The sequence below is a fragment of the Cetorhinus maximus genome, chromosome 10 (assembly GCF_964194155.1).
Source record: "Cetorhinus maximus chromosome 10, sCetMax3.hap1.1, whole genome shotgun sequence".
Classification (NCBI taxonomy): domain Eukaryota; kingdom Metazoa; phylum Chordata; class Chondrichthyes; order Lamniformes; family Cetorhinidae; genus Cetorhinus; species Cetorhinus maximus.
In genome coordinates this window covers 4508243-4532431 of record NC_135888.1, presented here as the reverse complement: position 1 = coordinate 4532431, position 24189 = coordinate 4508243, and the positions used below count along the sequence as shown (strand labels likewise).

At 38.4% G+C, this 24189-nt stretch overlaps 1 protein-coding gene across 12 annotated transcripts in view; it reads left to right on the top strand.

The window, feature by feature from the left end:
* The window catches only part of LOC144685412 (DENN domain-containing protein 1A-like), a 604549-nt gene that overhangs the window by 142591 nt on the left and 437769 nt on the right, over nt 1-24189 (top strand). For all 12 annotated transcript variants that reach the window (XM_078549861.1, XM_078549856.1, XM_078549859.1 and 9 more), the window contains one exon: nt 15887-15930. In XM_078549861.1, coding sequence (XP_078405987.1) covers nt 15887-15930 — 44 coding nt within the window. The remainder of the gene's footprint in view (nt 1-15886; nt 15931-24189) is intronic.

Below are 24189 nucleotides of genomic sequence, written 5' to 3'. Positions count from 1 at the left end.
AGGATATCTACCTTAAATTGGCTAGTTTACAGGCCTGGCTGGGTTATCTGTGGGAGATATTTTATGGCAGTTCCCCACAGTTTATTAATTGGAATACAATATTCCTGTTATACATTTCGGTTGGAGTGGAGCATGTAAGAATATTTAAAATTGCTTTGTACATTCTGCCACCTATGAACTACATGTAGGTTTGCAGTACAGGGTATACATGATTTGTGTTTTTGTTGGTTGGGTCAACAACAACATATATAGCGTCATTAACATGAAACATCCCATGGCATTTTATAGTAGTATTATAAAGCAAAGTGTGACACTGAGCCACAAAAGAAGATGTTAGGTCAGATGATCAGAAGCTTGGTCAAAGCATTGTTTTAAGAAGTGCCTTAAAGGAGGAAAGCAAAGTAGAGAGGCAAAGAGGTTTAGGGAGATAATGCCAGAGCTTGGGGCTTAGACAACTGAAGGCATGGCCACCAGTGATGGAGCAATTATAATTGGGAATGCAGATGAGACAGAGGAGTGCAGATATCTCAGAGGGTTGTGGGGTTGGAAAGGATTACAAAGAATAGTGAGAGCAACATCATAAAGAGAGTTGAAACCAAGGATGAGAATTTTAAAACCAAGACTTTACTTGACTGGGAGCTGATGTAGATCAGCAAGAACGGGGGCGATAGACTTTGCTTGACTGGGAGCCGATGTAGATCAGCAAGAACAGGGGTGAAAGTGGAACAGGATTTGTCATGAGTTAAGACATGGGCCACAAGGGTTTGGATGACCTCAAGTCTACAGAGGGTAGAATGTGGGAGGCCAGCCAGGGATGCTTCGGAATAGTTGATCCTAGAGGTAACGAAGGGATTGATCAGGGTTTCAGCAGCAGATGAGCTAAGATAGGGGCCAAGACAAGTGATGGAATAGGTGGAAGGAGGTAGAAATTGGCGGTCTTAGTCATGGCATGAGTATGAGGTCGGAAGCTCACCTCTAGATCAAATGTGATGCCAAGATTGTGAATAGACTGGCTTGAGCTCAGATTGTTGCCAGGGAGACGGATGGAATCAGTGGCTAGGGAACGGAGTTGGGACTGAGGACCGAAAACAATGGCTTCAGTCTTTCAATATTTAATTGGAGGGAATTTCTGCTCATCCAGTACTCATCCCAGGGTCACCCTGTGAAAAGCATGAAAATATTGTTTTCACAAGTATAACTACTTCTACAATATCATGCAATAAATATACCCTCAGAGGACTCTGTTTTGAGGCTGCTGGACCTTGGATGCTGATTAATTTTATGCTACACTGTGAGCTGCATTATATGGCATTCACTGTGCCTTAGCATAATGTGCAGAATGCCTTCCAGAGCCTAGTTTTATAATGAGAGTGGGGTGCATTTCAATTCACTTAAGATGTTAAAAATTGTCAGAGGATGATGATGAGAAAGCAGTTTTGTTTAAGTTGGTAACAAAATTGAATTCAGTCTTTACAGTTTTGAGATTTTTTTTTTAAGTCCATAAAATTTTCCACCCTTTTTTTGGAAACTTTCCACATTTGCCAGCCCTCATAAAACTAGATTTTTCATCAAAACAGACAAAAGGAACTTTGTCTAACACTGTTGATTGATTTTGTAGGTTTTATGTACTGCCTTCAGGAGATCAGTTTATGGAAAAGTGATAGTCCAATTTAAATGTCTGACCTTAAATCGAATACTTTATATTGGATTGTTTTCAATTTATGACCAAGGTTGTACAGCTTCAGCAATTTATGTTGCCTGGCTAAGAAGCATAGCAATTTACCATTAGTTTCGAAGGAGTAATACAGTTAGGTAAAGTTAAATTATAAAAAAAAAGCTTTCACATGCACTGATGCATAGCTTTGTAGCGATGACAGCTGCTAAAGTGGAAAATTAATTCAGACGCCATCAGTCCAACGTGGGCTAATATGGAACAATGTTCATGCAGTGGACTCTGGGGCTCCAGAACAGGTAAAAGACCAACACTTGCTGATGCTCTGTTTTGTGTCATATTCCCATCCTGTCAGCTGGAAAATCATGTCAGGTTGAGATTCAGATTAGAATCTAGCCAAGCCTGCAGCACAGTCCTTAGAAATACTTCTTTGGCTAAAACTCCATGAAATTGAGCAATGAGATTATGTGGTTTACCAGTATCAAAGCTGTGCATTCTAGTCTTCTGATGGTGGTTAGCAAGTTTCTTCATTGTTGGAGTTAAATCTTTGCATAGCATGCTGTGCACTAGCAAATTTGCCCTTGTCAACATTTATTTTTGCATTAAAACTGGAGCTGTAACTTTTCACCACTCAAAGTCAGGGACAGAAAAGGTTTCAGTTGTAAAAATGGAAGAAATAATTAAGAGGAATGATAATTAAGTTGTAAGTTATATATAAGGAGTTATAATCAGATCTGGTATAAGTAGTCAATACAGATTGTTTAGATTCAAATGTAACACCATCAAAGATTCTGATAGATTTCTAATTAAAAACAGATTAATTGCAACAGGTCCAATTTATGTTGAATCTAGATACCCAATGGTAAAAGGTCATTCCAAGCTATAAGTGAAGATAAAACTTGGCTTTTGCTGCCTTACAAACAAAATCTGCAATGTGTTGAGCAATATTTCTTGTGCCCTTCTCCCTGTTCTGTGTGATTGTGAGCTGAGACTGAACTCTTTCAAATAGAATTTAGCGTAGTCTTATTTCAAGTATTTTTTTTGAAATTCATGACATTGTCACGTGTGTAATTTGCAATTAATTTTCTTATTACTGCACTATAATATTGACCCCTTATGGGACACAATGAGGAAGTAAAAGGACTTGAAAAAACATTGTCCCTGTTTGTTTCACTGAATAACATAATTACATAGCAAAAAATACATTTTCTATTTACATTTTTTAAGAATCTAAATTCTGATTCTATGTGATGAAGTAAAAATCTTGCTGCTACTCCGTTGTGACTGTGATGTGAAATATAAAAAATCCTGAGAATGTACAGATGATATGACTCTAAAGATGCTTTAATGCTCTCTCATTTGCTCTGTTGATATCTTGATTTTTCTGACATCTCTGAGTTAGTTGGAGCCTTGTAAACGGCATAAAGTTGGCTGATTCAAACTTTAATAGAGAGCAAAATCCATCCTCTCTAGACTGGAGCATTAATTTTTCTTTGCAGTATAGGATTAAGCAGATTAGGGGGTAAATATGTGACCCTCAAGAGAAAACATGCTGTTGCTGTCTTAGTAATGGGGGCGTTATTCAGCTGCAGAAAGAAATAATTCTGCAGCCTATAGGCTCAAATGAATCCATGAGTATTTTGTATTCGGTTGCGTCAGTAATTACTTAGCCTCAATATTTGCAATGCTTCAAGAAATGCTAATGGATGATCTCGAGCTTGATGAGGGGAAATTTATTCATTCTCTGTGGTTGAAACCTGTTGTTACCTGAAAAAAACATGCGCAAAGTTGCATTCCATTGCAAAAATGGAAAGCAGTGTGTCCTCAACATCTTGATCCTCCAGTCTTTTCAAAACGTTATTTAATCTGCATCGTCTGCAGCAAATAATTTAGGGTTGGCTTTTAGACTTTTCAAGTACTGCTAGGTGTACATGTGAATTGTCTTAATATTGACTGAAATGAATTTCTAATCTTTTTCCATTATGCAAAAAGGGTTTAAAAAAGAAATATGAATTTTGTTGTAAAAATTGCTATTGTATGCAAAATACTTTTGGATCAAAGAAATAATCCCCTGCGTTGGCTGGTTCTGTATGTTTTCAAACCGGTATATATTTGCGTAGTTCACATACCCATAGTGTGCCCAATTCACCTTAACAAGCATAGTGGTTTTCATTCTGTGGGAAAGCGGACATATCCTAAACTGGGTTATGATCCTTCCTTCAGCCCCAGCCAACTACTGTGCTTAAATAAGGCACAAGGGAAAGCACAAATGTTGCTGCAAACCATTCTGGACCCCACTCCACGTTTTTAAATGACGGATCAATAAATGCTTTCTTATGCAGAAACTTTCGGAGGCCCACTTCAAGAAACATCTGTATGAAGGACGGTGAGCAAGCTTTGAGCAATAAGCAGAATACTGGAATTCTGAATTAAAAAACAAAAATGCTGGAAACACTCGGGCAGCATCTGCAGAGAGAATAACACAGGGTTAACATTTCAGGTCAGCGACCCCTCGTCAGAGCTCAGAACTCTGGGCCAGTAAATTTTACTACAGTGCAATCTGAGATGCTGGCCAGTGGTCCTGCAAGTTAAATTTGAGGCCCTGATCCAGCGGTTGGTTTGGGACTGAAAAAATGCACATTCGCACTCAAGCCCATTGAACCATTTTAGCTCGCATCTCATTTTGAAGCAGTACTCTATTTTGTGGCACGCAAGCATACAGATGACTTTCAGAGTTTGGCACAAAGGGCTCTCTAATAGATATTGGCCCCAATTTTGCACAATGTAATATTGAGCTGTACTTGATACTCTTAAGAAACAGATTAAGAATTAATAGTTGTACAATTCATTAGATAATGGAACTCCGACCTTTACAGGTTACTGAGATTTTTTGTTTCAAAATTTCCCAACGAAGGTCCGGTTATACAGACCATCATAGCTCTCTAGTATGTTGCCTAAATGACTATCCTTTGAGCTTGGATGTCTCAAGGGAGAGGAACCAGCAGCAGCAGTTAGTAACTTCAACCTTCCCTCATCCACCAACCTGATTCGTATGTGCACAATAACTTTAGTCCCCATGTATGCATCTACTTTGGAAACAGCCTATGTAATGCCACCTATCTCTATATAAACTTGTCCGGTTGTAATTACACCCTCTCACTATAACGGGTGCTGTCGCACCTTGGATTTTCCTCTTCTACCTGTTCACCCTGCACTGCAGGAAATTTTGATCTCTAATCCTGCTAAATTTGAAGTTTGCACCTGGTATTGCCGCCTCGTAGATCAACTAATGATTCTATAAGACTTTCAAACCAAGCCAGGTTTAATACTTTTCAGCCAATATTTTCTTGCTCAGATTGCTGTGGAATGGATTAGAGTTTCTGAGCCATAATTTCTAGTACAAGTGTTCATTCTGAATTCAAAATGGAAAATGCTGGAAATACTTAGCAGATCAGGTAGCATCTGTGGAGAGAGCAAGAGTTCACGTTTTGTTTGGTGAATCTGTGCTCATGGAAGGCCATTCTAAGTTGTATCCGATTGGCTGCTTAAAACTGCAATTAAAATGTTCTGTAACGTCAGCTGATGTTTGGAAAATGACGAGCAGTTGCAAGTCAATGAAAGGTTACAGAAATGTATATTTAAAAAATCCATCTACCCTGTTATTGCATGTCTGAGACAAGCAATGTTGGAGTGGAGCAAATATAGATTTATTTCTAATGCAGTTGTCCCTGAAAAAAAATCATTTGTGTATCATTTTAAGATTATATAACCCATCCTATACATAAAATAAAATCTTGATCACTTATCCTGGCATTAAGTGTATGATCATCTAATCACATTGTCCAGTATTGAATGTATATTCATATACTTAGAACCAACTTCTGTTTGGTAACTGGAATTCAATAGTGTGCTTATTCATGTAATTAAGCTGCTATAGGGAATATGCATCATTTAAAAAATAAACACATTCTATTCATTTAAAATTATTGAAAAAGACAATAGAATTCATTAACTTCTCCTTTTTGGAAAATTTCACGTGCTTGCCCTCCTCATGAAATTTCAGGTGCACCATGGAACAAGCAGGATTTAACTGAGCAAATAGATTGAAAGATTGAACAGGCTGGGGAAAGGGAATGTTGAGGAATGACCTGATAGAGGTTTTCAAGATTGTGAAATGGCATGATAAGGTAGATGTAGCAAAGATGTTTTGATTTGTGGGCGAGACCAGAACTCAGGGCTGTAAATATAAGCTAGTCACCAAACAGGGAATTCAGAAGAAACTTCTTTGCCCAGAGTGGTTAGAATGAGGAACCTAATACCACTGGTGGTTGTTGAGATGAAAAACATTGATGTCTCAAGGGGAAGAAGAATAGAAAATAGAATAGAAAGATATGTTGATGAGGTTAGATGAAGAGGGTAGGATGAGGATGCTAATGTGGCATATAAACACTGGCATGGTCCTTTTGGGCTGAATGACCTGTATCTGTCCTGTAATCAATTTGTATTAATACTGATCCTGCGGACAGATATGCTGTTTCAAAATTTCTGTGCCAGTCATGGTTTTCTCAACTGCAGTATTGGAGATGAAAACTTGTTCTATAGTTTGTTGCAATACTTTACTGAGAGAGTGCTGCACTGTTGGATGTGCCATATTTCAGATGAGACCTTAAATTTAAAGCGTCATCGGCTGTCACAAGTAGAATTTAAAGATCCTATTGCACTTTTTTTTGAAGAGCAGGCGGGTTGATCACTGGTTTCCTGGCTAATATTCATCCCTCAATCAACATCGGTTAAAAAAAAGACTATCTGATCATTATGACGTTGCTGTTTGTGTGAAATGCTATGTGCAAATTGGCTGTGATGTTTCCAACATTACAACATAATTCTAAAGTGATTCATTGCCTGTAAAGTGCTTTGGGAAATCCTGTGATCTTGAAAGGTGCTATATAAATGCAAGTCTCTATCTAATCTGTCTCACTTTTTTCTCTCTTCTCTCTCTTTTTCTGTCCCACATCCTCCATCCCTCTCCCTTTTCTCCCATTCCGTTTTGTTCTCTCATAATCCTTTCCCCCCCCTCTCTCCAACCTTTCTCTCCACACTTTGTCTCTCCCCCCCACTTTCTCTCTCTCTCTCCGCATCCTTCCTCTTTCTATCCCCTTCCTTCCTCTTTCTCTTCCCTTTCTTCCTATCTCTTTTTCTCCTTTCTACTTTCTCTCCCCTTTCTAACTCTCTCTCTCTCCCCTTTCTAACTCTCTCTCTCCCCTTTCTAACTCTCTCTCTCCCCTTTCTAACTCTCTCTCTCCCCTTTCTAACTCTCACTCTCCCCTTTCTAACTCTCTCACTCTCCCCTTTCTAACTCTCTCTCTCCCCTTTCTCTCTCTCTCCCCTTTCTAACTCTCTCTCTCGCCCCTTTCTAACACTCTTTCTCACACAACCTCCCTCTCGCGCTTTCTCGCTCGCGCCCTCTCAATTTCTCGCTCTCGCATGCTCTCTCGCTTTGTCTTCCTCTCCCCCCCCCGCCTTCCTGTGTCTCTTTCCTTTTTTCTCTCCCTTATTCTCTTTTCTTTCCTCCCCCCACTCCCTCTCGGGCCCACGTGCTCCCCTCCCTCCCTTTCCTTTTATAATCGTAGGCAGGCCATTCAGAAGAGAATTTAGGAATCAGTTTTACACTTAAAGGGTGGTTAAAGTGTGGAATTCTCTGGCAAAAAGCAATTGCAGCTAGCTCAGATTTAAAATTATTAACTGAGATCGATAGCTTTTGGCTAGACAAGGATATAAAAATATATGGATGAGAGCCAGGTGAATAGAATCAAGCTAAAGATCAGCAATGATCTCAGTGAATGAATGACTCTTGTTTCTGTTATCCCCCAATTTGCATTAGACTTCATTGATTTCTCAAATCGCAATTTGTTTTAAAATTCCTATCTTCGTCTGCACATTCTGCCATGGTCTCACCTCTTCCTGCCCTCTGCAACCTTCTTACCCCCAAGTTATAGCGTGCACGTTACACTCTTGTGCCTCTGACCTTTTTTTGCTTCACTTACTGCAGCAGAGCTTTGCTTGTCTTGGGCCCACTAAGCTGGAGTGCATTCCCTAAACTTCTCCGCATTCCTACTTTGGTATCTCTTACAAAAACTTCCATAAATTCTCGTCCTTCTGATCACTGTCTGAATCCCTTCTTACCGTTGCTCAGCTTTTTCCCCCTCACCTGAGGGAATATTATATTGTAAGTTTTGACTGCTTTTGAAGATTTATAAATGTTTTAGGTTGATATTTTTAAAAATATCCAACCTGAAGTGCTGAAAATGATTTGATGCCCTATTTTGAGTAGAATTGAATCTAAGCAGCCATGTATCAGACTAATCTGTGTTTAGTTTACATTATATTAATTAAAACTGAATACGATGTGGTAGGAGGTTGGGGAGTCTTTTGTCAAAGTTACTTATAAATTGGTATCTGAATTCTTTCTAGTTCAAGAAATTACTGTAATTTTGTTCTGTTCCATATTACAGGAAAGTGATCAGAAAATCTATCATCTGACTGATAAAACCCTCTTACTACGGAGACAACTCTAAAAGTGCCAGAAAATCTCAACAGTTAACTATTAATGCAAACGTTTGGGTAAAGGTGGCTTGCTGGCTGTAATATTGAGGAGGCTCTTTCAAAGTCAGCGACTTGCATTTAGTTAGTTCCCTTTAACATAGCAAAAATATCCTAAGGCACTTCAGAGAAGCATAAGGCAAAAAAATGGAGACAGAGCCAAAGGAGATATTGGGGGATGGGGTAACCAAAAGCTTGGTCAAAGGGTGTTAAGGAGGAGAGGAAGGTTTAGGGAGGGAATTCCAGATCATGGGGCTACAAATATATTTGAGAACCCATTCACATAAGCAACAACTAAAAATCTGGACTAGTTTCATGCCTGGTGCATTTCATCAACAAGGCAGCCACATGGAGTAATTGTCATATACTTACCACGTGTTTACTGTTGTTTGACATGGCTGCAAACCAACACAGGGTTTGGACATAATTCCCTCTGTAGTGATACTACTATGTGAGAACCGTCTAATCTCGAGAATGGTAAAGACTTCAATTTACTTGTTCTGATTTAAACTCATTGCACATCAGTACATGGGGCTTTCACTCTTTAAAAAAACAGCTTCAGATTTGGTGCACTTATTGGTAAATAACCAATGGATGCCTGGCAGTGAATTTTTTTTCATCTTCCATGATAATTCTTTCCTATAGAAATGGTTGTCCACAATGTTCCTCACTGCCGCAGGTCAGTCTCTTGCATTTTATTTTAAACCATTGGCATTTGTACTGCATTGAATAAAGTCAAAGAATAACATTTAAATACACTAAAGAATGATGTGTTGTTTTCCATAATCACCGTTTCCAAATGAAGATATGCAAGACTTCAAAATGTTACCAGCCTATTTAAAACTCAATGAAATACACAGCTGATATAGTGTAATGCACAAAGTACAGTACTTGTAAAACCACACAGGCACGCACATGGAATCCTGCCAAGCAGAAAGTTTTAAGACAGTTTGCTTAACCACAGGGTGCCAGATTCTTACATGTTCCATGCTGCTGCTGTTTGCAAGAAAAGTGTTCTGTTGCTGCTAAAGAATTGCATACAAAGCTGATTATATACTGATTCAATAAAGAATCTTTTTCAGCAGCCTTGGCTACATGCTTCAGAAGTTTCTGAATTTTTATGACACTTGGGTAGTAAAAGTCAAATGTTTGGTATTCACATTGCATAACCCGTTAAAAATATATAAAAAAACTTTTATTCTTTTTAAGCCCAATCAATAGTGTTTATGTCTCATGTTAGCCAATAAAAGTGAAGTTGGCATCTTTCTACATATTCAGACAACTATTAAAAAGATGATGTCTGACTTGTGTGCGGTTTTTAATTTTCGTCTGCTGGCTTTAATTTAGTAGCACAGTTCTGAAAATGTTCAAAGAAGTGCGAATATAGGCATGTTTTACTCTTGATACAGTGAAAATTTTGTTTACAAATCACATTTATTGTGCATAGCATGAATATTGATTGCATTGCGAACTGGAACCTTATTTGTGTTTCTATACAGGAAGGGGCAGTGCTAAGAATTTCTAGAACTATATTAACATCACAACTGCCATTCTACTGGAGGCTTTAGAATCAAGGATCCTGGTGTGGTTGACCACCAGATAACCACCTGCAGTGGTTACCTGAAATTGATGATCTGAAATTCTTGAATGTAATATTGAATTTGGAAGGTTGTAAAGTGCCTAACCGCTCTCCCACAGATGCTGCCTGTTCTGTTGATATATACAGCAGTTTCTGTTTTTATTTCGGTAGATTAGTTGTCTATACAACTCACCATGACAGTGCCCAGTGCATGTTGGAAGATAATGGCACAGTGTCCTTGCTTTTGGAAGTTGTGATTTTTCTTTGAATTCAGTTTCCACTTGTCATTTTTTTCTGCTTTTTTTTTCCCATCTTTGCTGTTTGCTGGTTGACTCCTTGTAATGAAGTTACATGACTCCACTGTGAAGCTCTGTATTCAAACATTATGGTGGAGGGATTCTGTTTCAGGGCTCTGTTCTGGATCATTGGGTGGGAGTGGGATTAGTATCCCTATGGTCTCTACAGAAGAATCATTTGCTTTGCTCACTCCCCAACAATGTTGATGGAATGTTCGCCAAACATATATAGGTAGGTGCAGGTCTTTATCGAAAAAATCCTGCAACGGCAGGAAGAAAGTACTAGAGGAATGCCATCTGATTGTTCAATATTGATGTGGGTATAAGTGCACAAGTCCTTGCACATACCCCTGAACAGAAGCCACTTTTCAGATTTTTTTTAGATACATGACCCATGCATCTGCTAAATGTCCCATTTTGTTTATTCTGTGTTGAATTGAAATGACAGCAGTAGCTGGTCCATATGTTTACGTGATTATCTGGCTGCCTTTAAAGGAATACCCTACTTATTGGGGAGAAATTTAATTTGAGATAATCACTTGACTATCACTGTTCTACCAATTTGCAGATGTCACTCCTACCCCTTTTCTCCCCCTTGCATCTTGCCACTTGGCCTGCTTTCTATTCAGTGGAATGTCTATCCATTATGGAGTGATGCTCCAGCATTAAAACTTCCAAACCTGCAGTGCAAATGGATTGGGGTTTATTTATGTATGTAAGCTATATACTCTACATCACTTATTTCACCGATGGAACACACAAGATTAGACAGCGTAACAGTATGTATTCTGATCCAACTTACTGTCTAACTCTGAGTGAATTAGATTTAAATTGAACATATATTTAAATAAATACAAATGAATCCTCTACAGTATTTCACATGAAATCGATATAGTTAAACACCCCTTTTCCTTTACTTGCCCAAGGCCATATTTCACAAGTGATGAGTCTTTGAATGTCATAAGGGAATGTTCAAAAACACAATATTTTATATGTAATAAAAATGGAAAAATGCTGAAAATACTCAGTAGGCCTGACAACATCGGTGGAGAGAGAGAAACAAGAGAGAGAAACACAGTTGCAGGTTGATGACCTTTTGTCAGGACTCTTTTTTTTTAAATCTGTGTACCTTTTTCATTTCCTTTGTGACAAATTCCACTGTGACAGGCTGATCCTCCATGTTTGAGGGAAGAGCTACGGGAGACAAACTGACGGGTTCTTCAGTTGTGAAGATATGTCCCAGAGGGACTCTTGTAGAGTTACATAAGCTAGATTAGATACTTCATGGAGAAAGTACTCGTAAATCTGAAAGAGTACTTTTGGTTATGTCAGTGCAGCAGGACAAGAGGGTACGGGTTTGAGAGCTGTCAAGGGCAAATTTAAGGAAGATGACAGAAAATATTTCTTAAGTAGTAGGGCATTTCCAGTAATGGTGGTTGAGGCCAAAACATTTCACTCAATTAAAATAAAAACAGCTAAATGCTGCAATGGGAAAATGGTAGGGTTCTGGAAGGATGCAATCAAATTTCCATTTTCATTCTAATCTTGGTGGTTTTATGGCTTCTGCAACTGAACTCTTTGGCTCAGCCTTGGACTACTTTGTTGTAATTTGACTGGTGTGTTTATTTTGTGATGCAACCTTTCCAGTTTGTCCAAAAGTGCAGTGTCATTAATTTGGCCACCAGTTTATAGTTTTTGTCAGGGAATTTTTTTGATTGCAAGATTCTTTTAAATTATAACATTCCACCCTCACTAACACACTTATCTCTTGTGGACAGGAACAGCATTGTGCACTGAGTGAATTACATGCTTTTCTTTTGCTTTCAACACCTGTATTGCCCTATGGTTTGACCAACAAGATAAGCATTCGGTTTTGTTGTTTGTGGGAAGCTCCACCTGGTGGCTTCACTGAAAAGCAGTGCAGTTCAATCAAACAATCTGCTACTGTACTACAGTATGCATGAAGTTAATATTTCTGAAACTTCGTTCCTTTTCCAGCTTAAGGAAAACTTTAAGTATTGGGATATATGTACAAATATTTTTAATGAGTTTTTGTGAAAACATGTGAGACCCATTGGGCAGTATTTAAAACTCCAGTGCACAGAGATGTGTCAGTTTCCTGTGGGAATGGAGTTGACCAGAGACTGCCAAGTCTGTGAATGGTTGCGGCTTGGCCACTCGGCTTGATTTATAACTTACAATTCTGTAGCATTCATCATGTATGGAAAGATTCCTTGGAACGCTTGCAAGTGTGGTGGACAATGAGTACATGCTGAGTGAGGGGGATAAGTGAGAGGAAGAGGGTGAGAAGGGAGCAAGAACACTATATAAGAGAAGGGAATAAAAATTTTTGAAGACAGGATGGAAGGTGGAAAGGCAGAGATGCTGAGAAGAAGGTTCTTTGGATAAAGGTAGCTTAAGGAACGACCAGTGATGGAAGCTGGGGAACCAGAGCACATAGAGTCATGGAGCCAAAGATCACAGAATTTGGGAGCAGCTAGGCATGGAGAGAATTTTAAACTGTATTTAGAAAGGTAAATGCTGTATACTATATATTTCACAATTATGTAATCACATAAAAGTTGACGTACTTGACATGATGACAATATAATTGTGCATAAAATTGTTGCAAAATCTGTTTTAAAACTTGTTTACCCTTTTCAGGGCATTTTAACAGTAATTACATAGAATGTACTGTAGAGAAAAAGGCCATTTGGCCCATCCAGCCCATGCTGGTGTTTATGCTTCATTCAAGCCTTCTCCCATCCTTCCTCATCTAACTCTATCAGCATAAACCTCTATTCCTTTCTCCTTCATCTGCCTATCTAGATTTCCCTTAAATGCATCTATAGTATTCACTACAATTATTCCTTCTGGTAGTGACTTCCACATTCTCATCACTCTCTGGATAAAGATGATTCTTCCGAATGCCCTATTTGATTTCTTGGTGGCTGTCTGTCTTATATTGATGACCTCTAGTTTTGCTGTTCCCCACAGGTTCTCTGTCTACTTGTATCGAAGCCTTTCATAATTTTAAAGTAATGATCTGAGTTAATGTGAATAGTTGTTTTCTATCCAAAGACCTTTCCTTATAAAGTTTTGCAGTTACCATTAACAATATATATAGGTGGAATACTAGTTCTTTTACAGGTCATATATTGGCCTTGGATCATTAAACAGCAAATATAAAAAAAGACTCAATGACTATAGTAATTAAGTTCATGAAAATTGGTTTATTTGTTTATATGTCTTGCCATATATATTGTGAATTAGTGGTTACATTCATGTATAAGGTATGTGTTGTTCTCTATAGTGACTCATTAGGACAGTGAAAATAACTTCGACTTGCGTCACAGCGAGGCTGTGTGGTTGAGCTAGCGTCTTTCAGTTGTCGAGCTCGCTGTCTGCCTTTTGCTCTGATTATGGGGAGGAGAGTGCACCCTTGCTCCGAGAGCATGTTTTATGACACAAGAGGAAATTCAGGCATCAAATTTCCATGGTCTGAGGACCTACTTTTTCTTAACCGTATTCCATTCAAATCCACAACTGTGGATCTATAGATTGAGGAAAATTTGTCCATAATAACAATTAGATCAGAAAGAAGTAAAAAGATCAGATTAAAATAATGGAAAACTGTACATGTGAATTGTGTGTGTAATAGTGGTGGGGTAGGGTGGTGTTCAGGATAATTAATATAAAATCCAGTTAACACATTTATTTTCCTGATTATATAAACATGAAAATGTGACCAAATGCAGTAGTTTTCTAGACAGATTGATTCTGGAATAGTAACTTAAAAATAATTTGAGAGTCATAAAATTATTACAAATAGCCAATGGAATTCACTGGGCTCTGGATTCCAATGAGTATGTAACATCCATTTTTTCATGAAAAACCTATTAACCAGGCTTATGCGAACCAATTATTTTTGCTTTAGAATATTAGATTGATATAATGAATTAAAAACTCTAACTTGTAACCATGTTAGAATTAGATTCACTTCTTAGTTAAATATGCATTTAGGCTCTTGCATATTATCATGGTAATGCTGTGCTGAACAAACCCAGACTCACATGGAACGCAATTTCAAGCCAAGATTTAAATTACCCCAGCTAGTAACCTGAAGCCTAAAATGTATTTCAGTGAAGGTTTTCTTGATTGGGGTTTGTTACTGATGTAGTTGCAATAGTCTTCTGAGGAATAATTTCCAAACTATTTTAATCACAGCTGTGGTGGTTGCCCTACACAGCCAAATAGCCTAACACACCTTATTGTGACCAGTTATGTGGGGTCAGATTAGTCAATAGTTGCAATTTATTGTCAATGAACATGTTAAGTCAGTTCATTATTTTCTGCTAATTATAGCATTTTTACCATTATGCCTTCAAAACCTTTGATTTGTTTATGATCTTTACACTTTTTTAAACAGATGTTTTTGTCATATCAAGTTTCAATGTTTGCATAGAATAAAGCCTAAAGGGTTAAAGATGTATGTTCACAAAAATCAATAATGTTCTCAGCACAGGAAATCAAATCATTATGTGGATCAACTTTGTCTGAATTGACTTGCTCCACTATTTTTTCCCATTTATCTAGCAGCTACGGTACTCTAGGGACACCAGAGCATGAATTGAGCACAAATCACATAAAGTTGCTGGCATCAATACTAGTGCTCTGTTACGTGCAAGCATACATCCTATAGCTGGAGGATGTGCCTTGCCTATACATTCTGCAGGAGACTTCTGAACTAATTTTACTCTGGAATTTTTAAAACTTTTTTTTTAACATGAATTAATTCTAATATGTGTTTTTTTTCTGTCTCAGGAGTATGGAGAATTTTCTTTGTTGTTGTTACAAGACTGAATCAATATGTTAGTGATCATCATTGTTTTTACTGTGTAATGCTGTTTCATCTGGATCAGCAGTTAATTCTAATTTTGTCTCAATTAACTGCATTCATGTAATTGAGGCTAATAGAAGTACATGACAATCCCCTGCCAATATACTACATCTCATAATCTAATGACAGCACAGATCTGACAAAACAAGTTGAAGCGTATGTTTTAAGAAATATTTTCTGTCACTTAGTGTTCTGTATGTACAGCATTCCTTTTTTTCCCCTCCTTAAATCTTTGATACTGTTGTCATGCATGCTGACAAAGGTTCAGCACTGTTCTAATTAGCCTCAAGGAACTGTTTGGAATCGGGGATTTTTTGGAAGATTTCCACGCATTAAATTGACCCTTCTGCATGTCCCCCTATTATTCATAAGTTGATCTCTGATAACACTGTGCATGCTCTGCTGGATGCTCGTAGCAGAACATCAGTAGCTGGCAGAGATGTAGCCTAAATTTGGGACATTTATCTTATTATGCTCTGTAGTCAGCCAAACTAGGTAGCTAATAAAATCACAATCAAAGCAGGCTCTCTGGAATTTGAAAGACCTTCTGATATTCTGGCAACACATCTAGATGACAATTTGCAGCTTGTAGGAGGTTAAGGCAGAAAACTGTCTTGAAGCTAAAGGGTGCGCCAAATATTCTCCTTTTTTCCTAACTGGAGGAGGGAAAAGGGGAAAGCCTTGAACAGTTCTCACTGGCCCTAATCAACATAACAGCCTCAGCTGCCCCTTGGATCCCCTGCCAGGTCCCTATCATCTTCTGATCAAATATTAATGTGTGATACTCTGCTTGCTCGCTAATCCAAAGCCAATTAATATTATCTGTCAATTATTTACAGATCCTGAGGTGCGGAGGCAATTCCCTGAGGACTACAGCGACCAGGTTTGGAATGCGTAATTAACTTTTTTTAACATGGCAAAATTTATTTCAGAGTCACTCAAGATATCACTGCTGTTCAGTTTAATGAAGGAGACAAATGAATTTTTTGGGGAAGAGATGGGGGTGATAATTAAGAGCCACTGATGAAGATGATGATGACATTGACAGTTTGAAAAGATATACAGTAGGAAGCAAAATTTGTAACCCAGCATGGTAATTTTTCAAAGCAATTCTGTGAGCTAAACCCTAAGCTACCATATATGAACAGCAGATGAAATGCCTTTTTAAAAAAAAAAAATTTGTCCCTGTTATCTGGCAAATAGCTGTTTAAATGACAAATTGGAAGTTCAAATAAAAGAGCATCAGTGACATGTGATGCAAACAATGCCTTTGTGAAATTTATGAAGTCCTAATACATGATTGTGCGACTTGCAGTAGAACAGTTTCTCTAACCAGTTCTCTTGATAGCAGTTCTGAAAAGATGCTGTTTATTGTATCCACTATTCTATTGTGATAAATGTACAAAAATGTTCGTGTACTGTAAAATGCTACCAAAGTAAAGTATCTTTGAAACATAAAATTTGACAAATCTTTCCATTTATTTTCCTCTTCCTCCCGAGAGCTCCAAGACGGAGAGCGGACTGGGGATCTGCTCTGTGTTAGAATGTTTTCGTGATGACTGCTAGGAGGCGTGTGAGAGCCGCTTGTGTTTCTTGCTCCTTGATCCGCCAGCATCCTTGTAGAAATGGCCTGAACTTGATTCAATGCCTTCCTTTGATAGAATGGGTGAGATCTGGATCACTGTTCTGTATTTTAAATATTTATTCCTAATTCATTTTATTATGGACATTGAAAGCAATAAATAACTTTACATTCAGAAGTTCTCCCCAAACAGTCCCCTCTGCCACCAGTCAAATCATTTTGACCCTTTTGATGCAGGTGCTGCCTCTTGTTGGAGTACAGTCCTTAGTGCCGACAGTTTTGTGGCACCTTAGTGAAGTGGCCGTTTTTAAACTGTAAGACAAGAAAAAGATTGAGAAGGGACATTAAGCTAAGTCTGTCCTCCTCCAATGCACTCCATCTAGGGGCACTCAGTTCTAGCTTTGAGCAGAACAGTAGCATTCCTAGCGCAAATAGTTTAGACTTACAACTAACTTAGCATAAACTAGGGCTGGATTTCAGACTTTTCTGGTCTGTGTGGCTCTTATAACAAGTGGTGCACCTTCCCATTTAACTTTGCTTAAAATGTTCCCATTGCCGAAATGAGACAGTATTGGGGCTGAAGAGAAGAAGCTTAAGTATATTATCAGCAGAGAAAAAGCATTGGAGAAACTTAAGGGACTTAAATTCAACAAATCCCCAGGACTTGATGGCCTGTGTCCCAGGGTCCTAACAGAGATAACCGCAGAGATGGTGGATATGTTGGTTATGATTTTCCAAAATTCCCTAGGTCCTCGAATGGTCCCAGCAGATTGAAAGTTAGCTAATGTAACATCACTATTCAATAAGGAGTGAGAGAGAAAACAGGGAGCTACAGGCCCATTAGCCTGACATTAGTCATCTGGAAACTGCTGGAATCTATTATTAAGGAAGTTTTAACAATGCATTTAGAAAAACATAGTATGATCAGACAAAGCCAGCATGGCTTTACAAAGGGGAAATCATGCTTGACAAATTTATTAGTATTTTTAGGATGTAACTAGTAGGGTAGATAAAAGGGAACCAGTAGATATAACATAGTTGGATTTCCAAAAGGCATTCGATAAGGTGCCACACAAAAGGTTAATATACAAGATAAGGGCTTGAGGTGGGGGTAATATATTAACATGGATAGAGGATTGGTTAACGGACACGAAGCAGAGAGTAGGGATAAATGGAACATTTCAAATTTGTAGGCTGTGACTAATGGAGTGCCACAAGGATCAGTGCTACGACTTCAGCTATTTACAATACACATTAATGACGTGGATGAAGAGGCACAGAGTAATTTATCCAAGCTTCCTGATGATACAAAGTTAAGTGGAAATGTAAGCTGTGAGGAGGACACAAAAGTGGCTGCAAAAATATAAACAAATGCAAAATACTGCAAATGCTGGAGATCTGAAATAAAAACAGAACATGCTAGAAATACTAAGCAGGTTAGGCATCTGTGGAGAGAAACAGTCAGATCGATGACTCTTGCTCACCTTCAGTGCTTTCTGTTTCCCTTCTTGCAAAGAGATATAGACAGATTAAGTAAGTATGGAACAAGGTGGCAGATGGAGTATAATGTTGGAAAGTGTGAGGCTATTGACTTTGACAGTAAGAATAGAAACGTAGAATATTTTTAAAAACGCATGAAACTTGTTAATGCTCAGAAGAACTTGGGTGTACTCGTACCAGGAACATGGAAAGTTAGCATGGAGGTACAGCAAGCAGTTAAGAAGGCAAATGGCATATTGACCTTTTTTGCAAAGCACAAGAATAAGGAAGTATTGCTGTAATTGTACAGGGCTGTGGTGAGACTGCATCAGGAGTACTGCATGCAGTTTTAGTCTTCATATTTAAGGAAGGATATACTTGTATCGGAGATATTGCAGAGAAGATTTACCATACTGGTTTCTGGGATTAGACGGTTGTCCTGTGATGAGACGCTGAGTAAATTGGGCCATGCTCCCTGGAGTTTAGAAGAATGAGAAGTGATTGAAACATACAAGATTCTGAAGGCACATGATAGGGTAGACACTGAGAGGAGATTCCCTGCTGGGGAATCTAGAACATGTAGGCAGAGTCTTATTGAAAAGGGCCAATCATTTGGGACTGAGGTGAGAAGAAATTTCTTTATTCAAGGGGCTGTGAATCTTTAGAATTCTCTACCTTGGAGAGTTGTGGATGCTCCATTGTTGAATATATTTAAGGTTGAGATAGACAGATTTTTGGCCTCCCCAGGGAATCGAGGGATATGGGGAGTAGGTGGGAAAGTGTAGTTAAGACCGATGATCAGCCATGATCATATTGAATGACAGAGGAGGCTGGAGGGCCCTATGCTCCTTCTATTTCTTATGTTCTTAAATGTATCTTATGTTCTTCCAAAAGCATTTATTTTGAGCCAAGTTTTTGGTTATTACATTTGTATATAACATTATTTAGCTAGATTTTGCTGAAGTCATATTGTCTGATGAAGTTGTAGGGCTCTGGTGCATTGAATTCTGCCCTCACTAACAGTGGTGAAGGGAGGGGTGGCTGTATTGATGAAGGAAAGCATTGCTGTACTGGAGAAAGAGGACAGAATCTATTTGGCTAGAACTAAGGAAAAAAACAGGTGCAGTTACATTGCTATGCGTAGTCTATAGGCCACAAGCCAGTGGGGAGGATGTACAGGAAAAAATTTGCAAGGAAATTACAGAGAGGTGCAAAAATTATAGAGTAGTTATAATGGGGCCTTTAGTTATCCAGATATAGACTGGCAAAGCAGTGATGTACAGGACAGAGGGGTAGTGGGGGGCAAGAGCTCCTTGAGTGTGTTCAGGAAAAACGTCTATAGCAGTATGTTTCCAGTCCAATGAAAAAGGAGGCACTGCTAGTCCTTGGGAATGAGCTTGGCCAAGTAGTTCAAGTGTCAGTCGGAGAACGTTTATGGGACAGTAATCATTGTATCATAAGGTTTAGGCTGACTATGGAAAAGGACAAAGGACAATCCAAAGTAAGAATAATTAACTGGGGGAAAGCCAACTTCAATGGGGTAAGAATGGATCTGGGCCAAATAAATTAGTGTCAAAGGTTGGCAGGAAAATGGTAACTGAACAATGGGCTACCTTTAAAGAAGCGAGAGTTCGGACACAGTCAAGGTATATTCCTTCGAAAGTGAAAGGTAGGGCAGGGAAATCCAGAGATAGAAATTAAGATAAAGAAGAAAAAGTGTACATGTGACAGATGTCAGGTAGAAAATGCAATTGAGAACCAGGCTAAAAATAGAAGGTTCAGAGGGGAGGTGAAAAAACAAATAAGAGAAGCAAAGAGGGAGTATGCAAAGAGACTGGCAGCCAACATAAAAGGGAATCCCAAAGCCTTCTATAGGCATATAAATAGTAAAAGGGTGGTAAAAAGCAGGGGTAGTGCCAATTAAGGACCAAAAATGAGATTTACAAATGGAGGCAGGGGGCTTAGCTGAGGTATTATATGAGTTCTTTGCATCTATCTTCAACCAGGAAGATGATGTCACCTCAGACCTTGGTTGCAAGTGATGAGGAGGAAGTATTGGATAGGCTATCTGCACTTAAAATTAATAAGGCACTAGGACCAAATGAGATGCAGCAAGGATACAGAGGGAAGCGAGAGTGGAAATTACAGAGGACCTGGCCACAATTTTTCGGTCTTCCTTAGACTCAGGGGGTGGTGCCAGAGGACTGCAGACATACCTTGTTCAAAAATGGATTATAGATAAGCCTAGCAACTACAGGCCAGTCAATTTAACTTTGGTGGTGAGGAAACTTCTAGAAACAGTAATTAGGGACAAAATTAATGGTCACATGGACAAATGTGGATTTATTAAGGGAAGCTCACATAGATTTCTTCAGGAAAAATCATGTTTAACTAACTGGCTAGAGTTCTTTGAAGAGATAACAAAGAGGGTTGATGAGGGCAATGCTCTTGATGTGGTGTACATGGACTGCCAAAAAGCATTTGATACAGTGCTGCACAACAGACTTGTGAACAAAGTTATAGCCCATGGAATAAAAGGGAAAGTAGCAACATGGATATGAAATTGGCTGGCTGATAGAAAACAGCAAGTAGAGGTTAATGGATGTTTTTTGGGCTGGAGGAAGGTTTGTAGTGGAGTTTCCCAGTGTTGGGATCCTTGCTTTTCCCGATATATTGATGACCTAGACCTTGGTCTACAGAGCACAATTTCAAAATTTGTGGATGATTCGAAACTTGGAAGCTTTGTGAGCTGAGATGTATAGTGTAGAACTTCAAAGGGACATAGACAAATTGGTGGAATGGGCAGACAGGTGACAGATGAAGTTCAAAGCTGAGAAATGTGAAGTGATTCATTTTGGTTAGGAAGAACATGGAAAGACAATTGAAAATAAAAGCTACAACTCTAAAGGGGGTGCAGGAGCAGAGGGACTTGGGTGTATATGTGCATAAGTTATTGAAGGTGGCAGGTTGAGAGACCGGTTAATAAAACATAAGTATCTTAGGCTTTATAAATAGGGGTATTGAGTACAAGAGCAAGGAGGTTACATTGAACTTGTAGAGGACACTGGTTTGGTCTCAGCTGGAGTATTGCATCCAGTTCTGGGTGCCACACTTTAGGAAGGACGTGAAGGCATTGGAGAGAGGGCAGAAAAGATTCATGAGAATGGTTTCAGGGATGAGGAACTTCAGGTATGAAAATAGATTGGAGAAATTAGGACTGTTTTCCTTGGCGAAGAGAAGGCTTAGAGGAGATTTGATAGAGGTATTCAAAATCATGAGTGGTCTGGACAGAGAAGGTAGGGAGAAATTGTTCCCACTCATGAGAGGACAGATTTAAAGTAATTGGCAAAAGAAGCAAAAGTGATATGAGATAGAACTTTTTCAAGCAGTAGATGGTTAGAGTCTGGAATGCACTGCGTGAGAGTGTGGAGGAGGCAGTTTTAATTGCGGCATTTGAAAGGGAATTAGACTGTTATTCAAAAAGGAACAACATGCAGGGTTTCGGGGAGAAGGCTGCAGAATGGTACTAAGTGAATTGCTCATATGTAGAGCTGGTGCAGACATGATGGGTTGAATGGTCCCCTGCATTGTGACGGTTCTGTGATTCTGTGTTTTCATCTTTAACAAACCTTTAATAAGAATCTCAATAATTGAATTAACATTAGCAAAATGAGAGAATTTACTGCAACAGTAACATTTATAAGACTAAAGCAGATATTGTATGAATTTTCAAAAGCAAATCTTCATTTTTACAAATTGACAAATTAAAAATAAACAGCTATTTGTGATTTTTTTTGCCCGGAGCTTGGCATCAGCAATAAAATTTTCCCATCGGTACCACAGTATATACATTATCAAAAATAATGAATGAATGGGAGTGATTTCTCATCTGGGGGTTTAGACAGTGGTTTTAAACTCCTTGAGCTTATTTGACCTTATGATGTCATCTGAAGCTTTCAATGTGATTGCTGTTCTGTAAATCATCTTGGGCACATATAGCTCTTTATTAATAAGTAAATCTGGAAGATTATTTTTTTAAAAAGCCCCATTATTGTTTTCTTATTTTTGGTATCTACTCAAACAATTTAATATTGTTAATATCAATTTAATATATTTCTGAATTAATGACTCAAATAATTTGCATCCTCTTTAATAAAGATGTATACAGCTCAATTGCCATTTAAGTCTTTCCTTTGTACAAATGTTTGGTGTAGTTTTGCACTTAATTGGAAAATGGTGGCCTTTTTGTCAGCAAGAAGAGCCTATTTGCTGGTTTGTCTGATAGAAGCGAACTTTACACTGACTCCAGTCTTGTAACTGCCAAAAGAAAAATGATTTTTTAAAATGTATTGCTTGAAAGGAAGACTACCGAATCTGAATGTGTCTGCTTGTTTGTGGGTAAAATAAATTTTAGATGTACTGCAGTCGTTGCAGTGGATCAGAGGCTTTTGTTGGTGCTGCTACTACCAGTGAAATTTTATTCCTGAAGGTCTTTATACTACTGCGGGGGACTCTGTCACAAATTATTGTGGCTCGATCCTTTAGAAATAGAAAAAGCATGTTACTTCGGCATCTGTGACTGACTAATGATGGCCAGGCTTTTGGCTTCCCTTGAGCCACAAAGCTATTGCTGCCTTTAGAGAGGAAAAAGCATAAGAAGAAAGGGGAGGGATGAAAGGGAGTCACAAATCTGTGGCCTCGGAGATGTATGACTGCTAGGCTGGTTGTCTGCGTGGTATGATAATCCATTTTGATCTCCTCAGTCTTAATTGTCTGCTAAAGACAAATGGGCAGTAAAAGTTCATCAGTTTCATCTTTGCTTCTCATTTATGGGCAGAATAAATGAGCCATCACTACAGAAGAAACCTTTCTTTTTGACACGGAAGTAATGCAGACCTGATGTGTTATTAAAAGTCTTTCTCCCTCATTATTTCAGACTCTTAGTGCTGATAGATCTCAGTGTTTCATGAAAAATGTAATCTGAAATGTAAATAAGCTGTTTGATACAAAGAGATGATGTAACAAATGAGTTTTCCACATTGTAGAGGCCTTGCTTATAATTATTTACAGAGTGGAATCTATTCCCTCATTTGTGTTTGTATGTTTATGGCAATGACTTTTATGACGTATGGCAGTTAAATACAAAACTTACAGCTGCTATCTTATTTGTCAAAATATAATAGTTTGGCACAGTGTAATAATTTTAAAATTGATTTGAAACAAAATTGCTGTTCTAAAAAATGGGGGAGAAAAGTTCATGGGTTATACAACATCAAACTTTGAATAAAATTTTCAATAGTGGAAGATAAGAACTGATTTTAATATGTAAGTTAATATTTTAAAAAATGTAACACTGTCAAGATCTAAGTGACAGGAATGATGGTCTAAACAGGTGTTTGATCTTATAGTAAACTAGGGGATCACAATCATTACGATAAAGCATAATGCCTATTCAGCAGTGACTTTTTTTAAATAGCCCAAGAGCATTATTAATCGTAATTTCTTATGTAGTCCAATTGATTAACAGTGTTTCATCATAAAGGATGACATTTGCTTGTGCAGAAAGCAATCCATAGTTTTCAGTGAGCTGCCGAGGAAATAAAAATCTCATCCCAAACTCCCAACAAGTCATCTAAGCCAAACCACTCACTGAAAGGATGCAAAGTAAAAGCATTGAAATGCTTTCCATAAGTGTTTCAGCAGGTAAATGGATCACATGACGTACGATTCAGCCTTATAGATACAAATTCCAGCTTCAGTTCTCTGGTATGTACTGAGTTAGTTGATCCTGGCTGGGCCTTTGTAATTGGATTTTGGTTCTGGGGCTCATTTTCCACTCTGTCGCATAGTTCAACAATAGCTTACGTTTATATGGTGCTTTGAGCATGGCAACACATCTCTAGTTGCTTCACAGTTCAAGATTGCATGAAGAGGAGGAGAATTAGGGAAGTGGTTGAAATTGTATTTAGAGCAGTAAGTTTTAAGGAGGCTTTTTCACATGTGGAGGGATACAACAAAGAGAGGGAGTTTTGGGTGATAACTGAAAGTTCTGGTTCATTTTAGTTACTGCTTCTGATACTA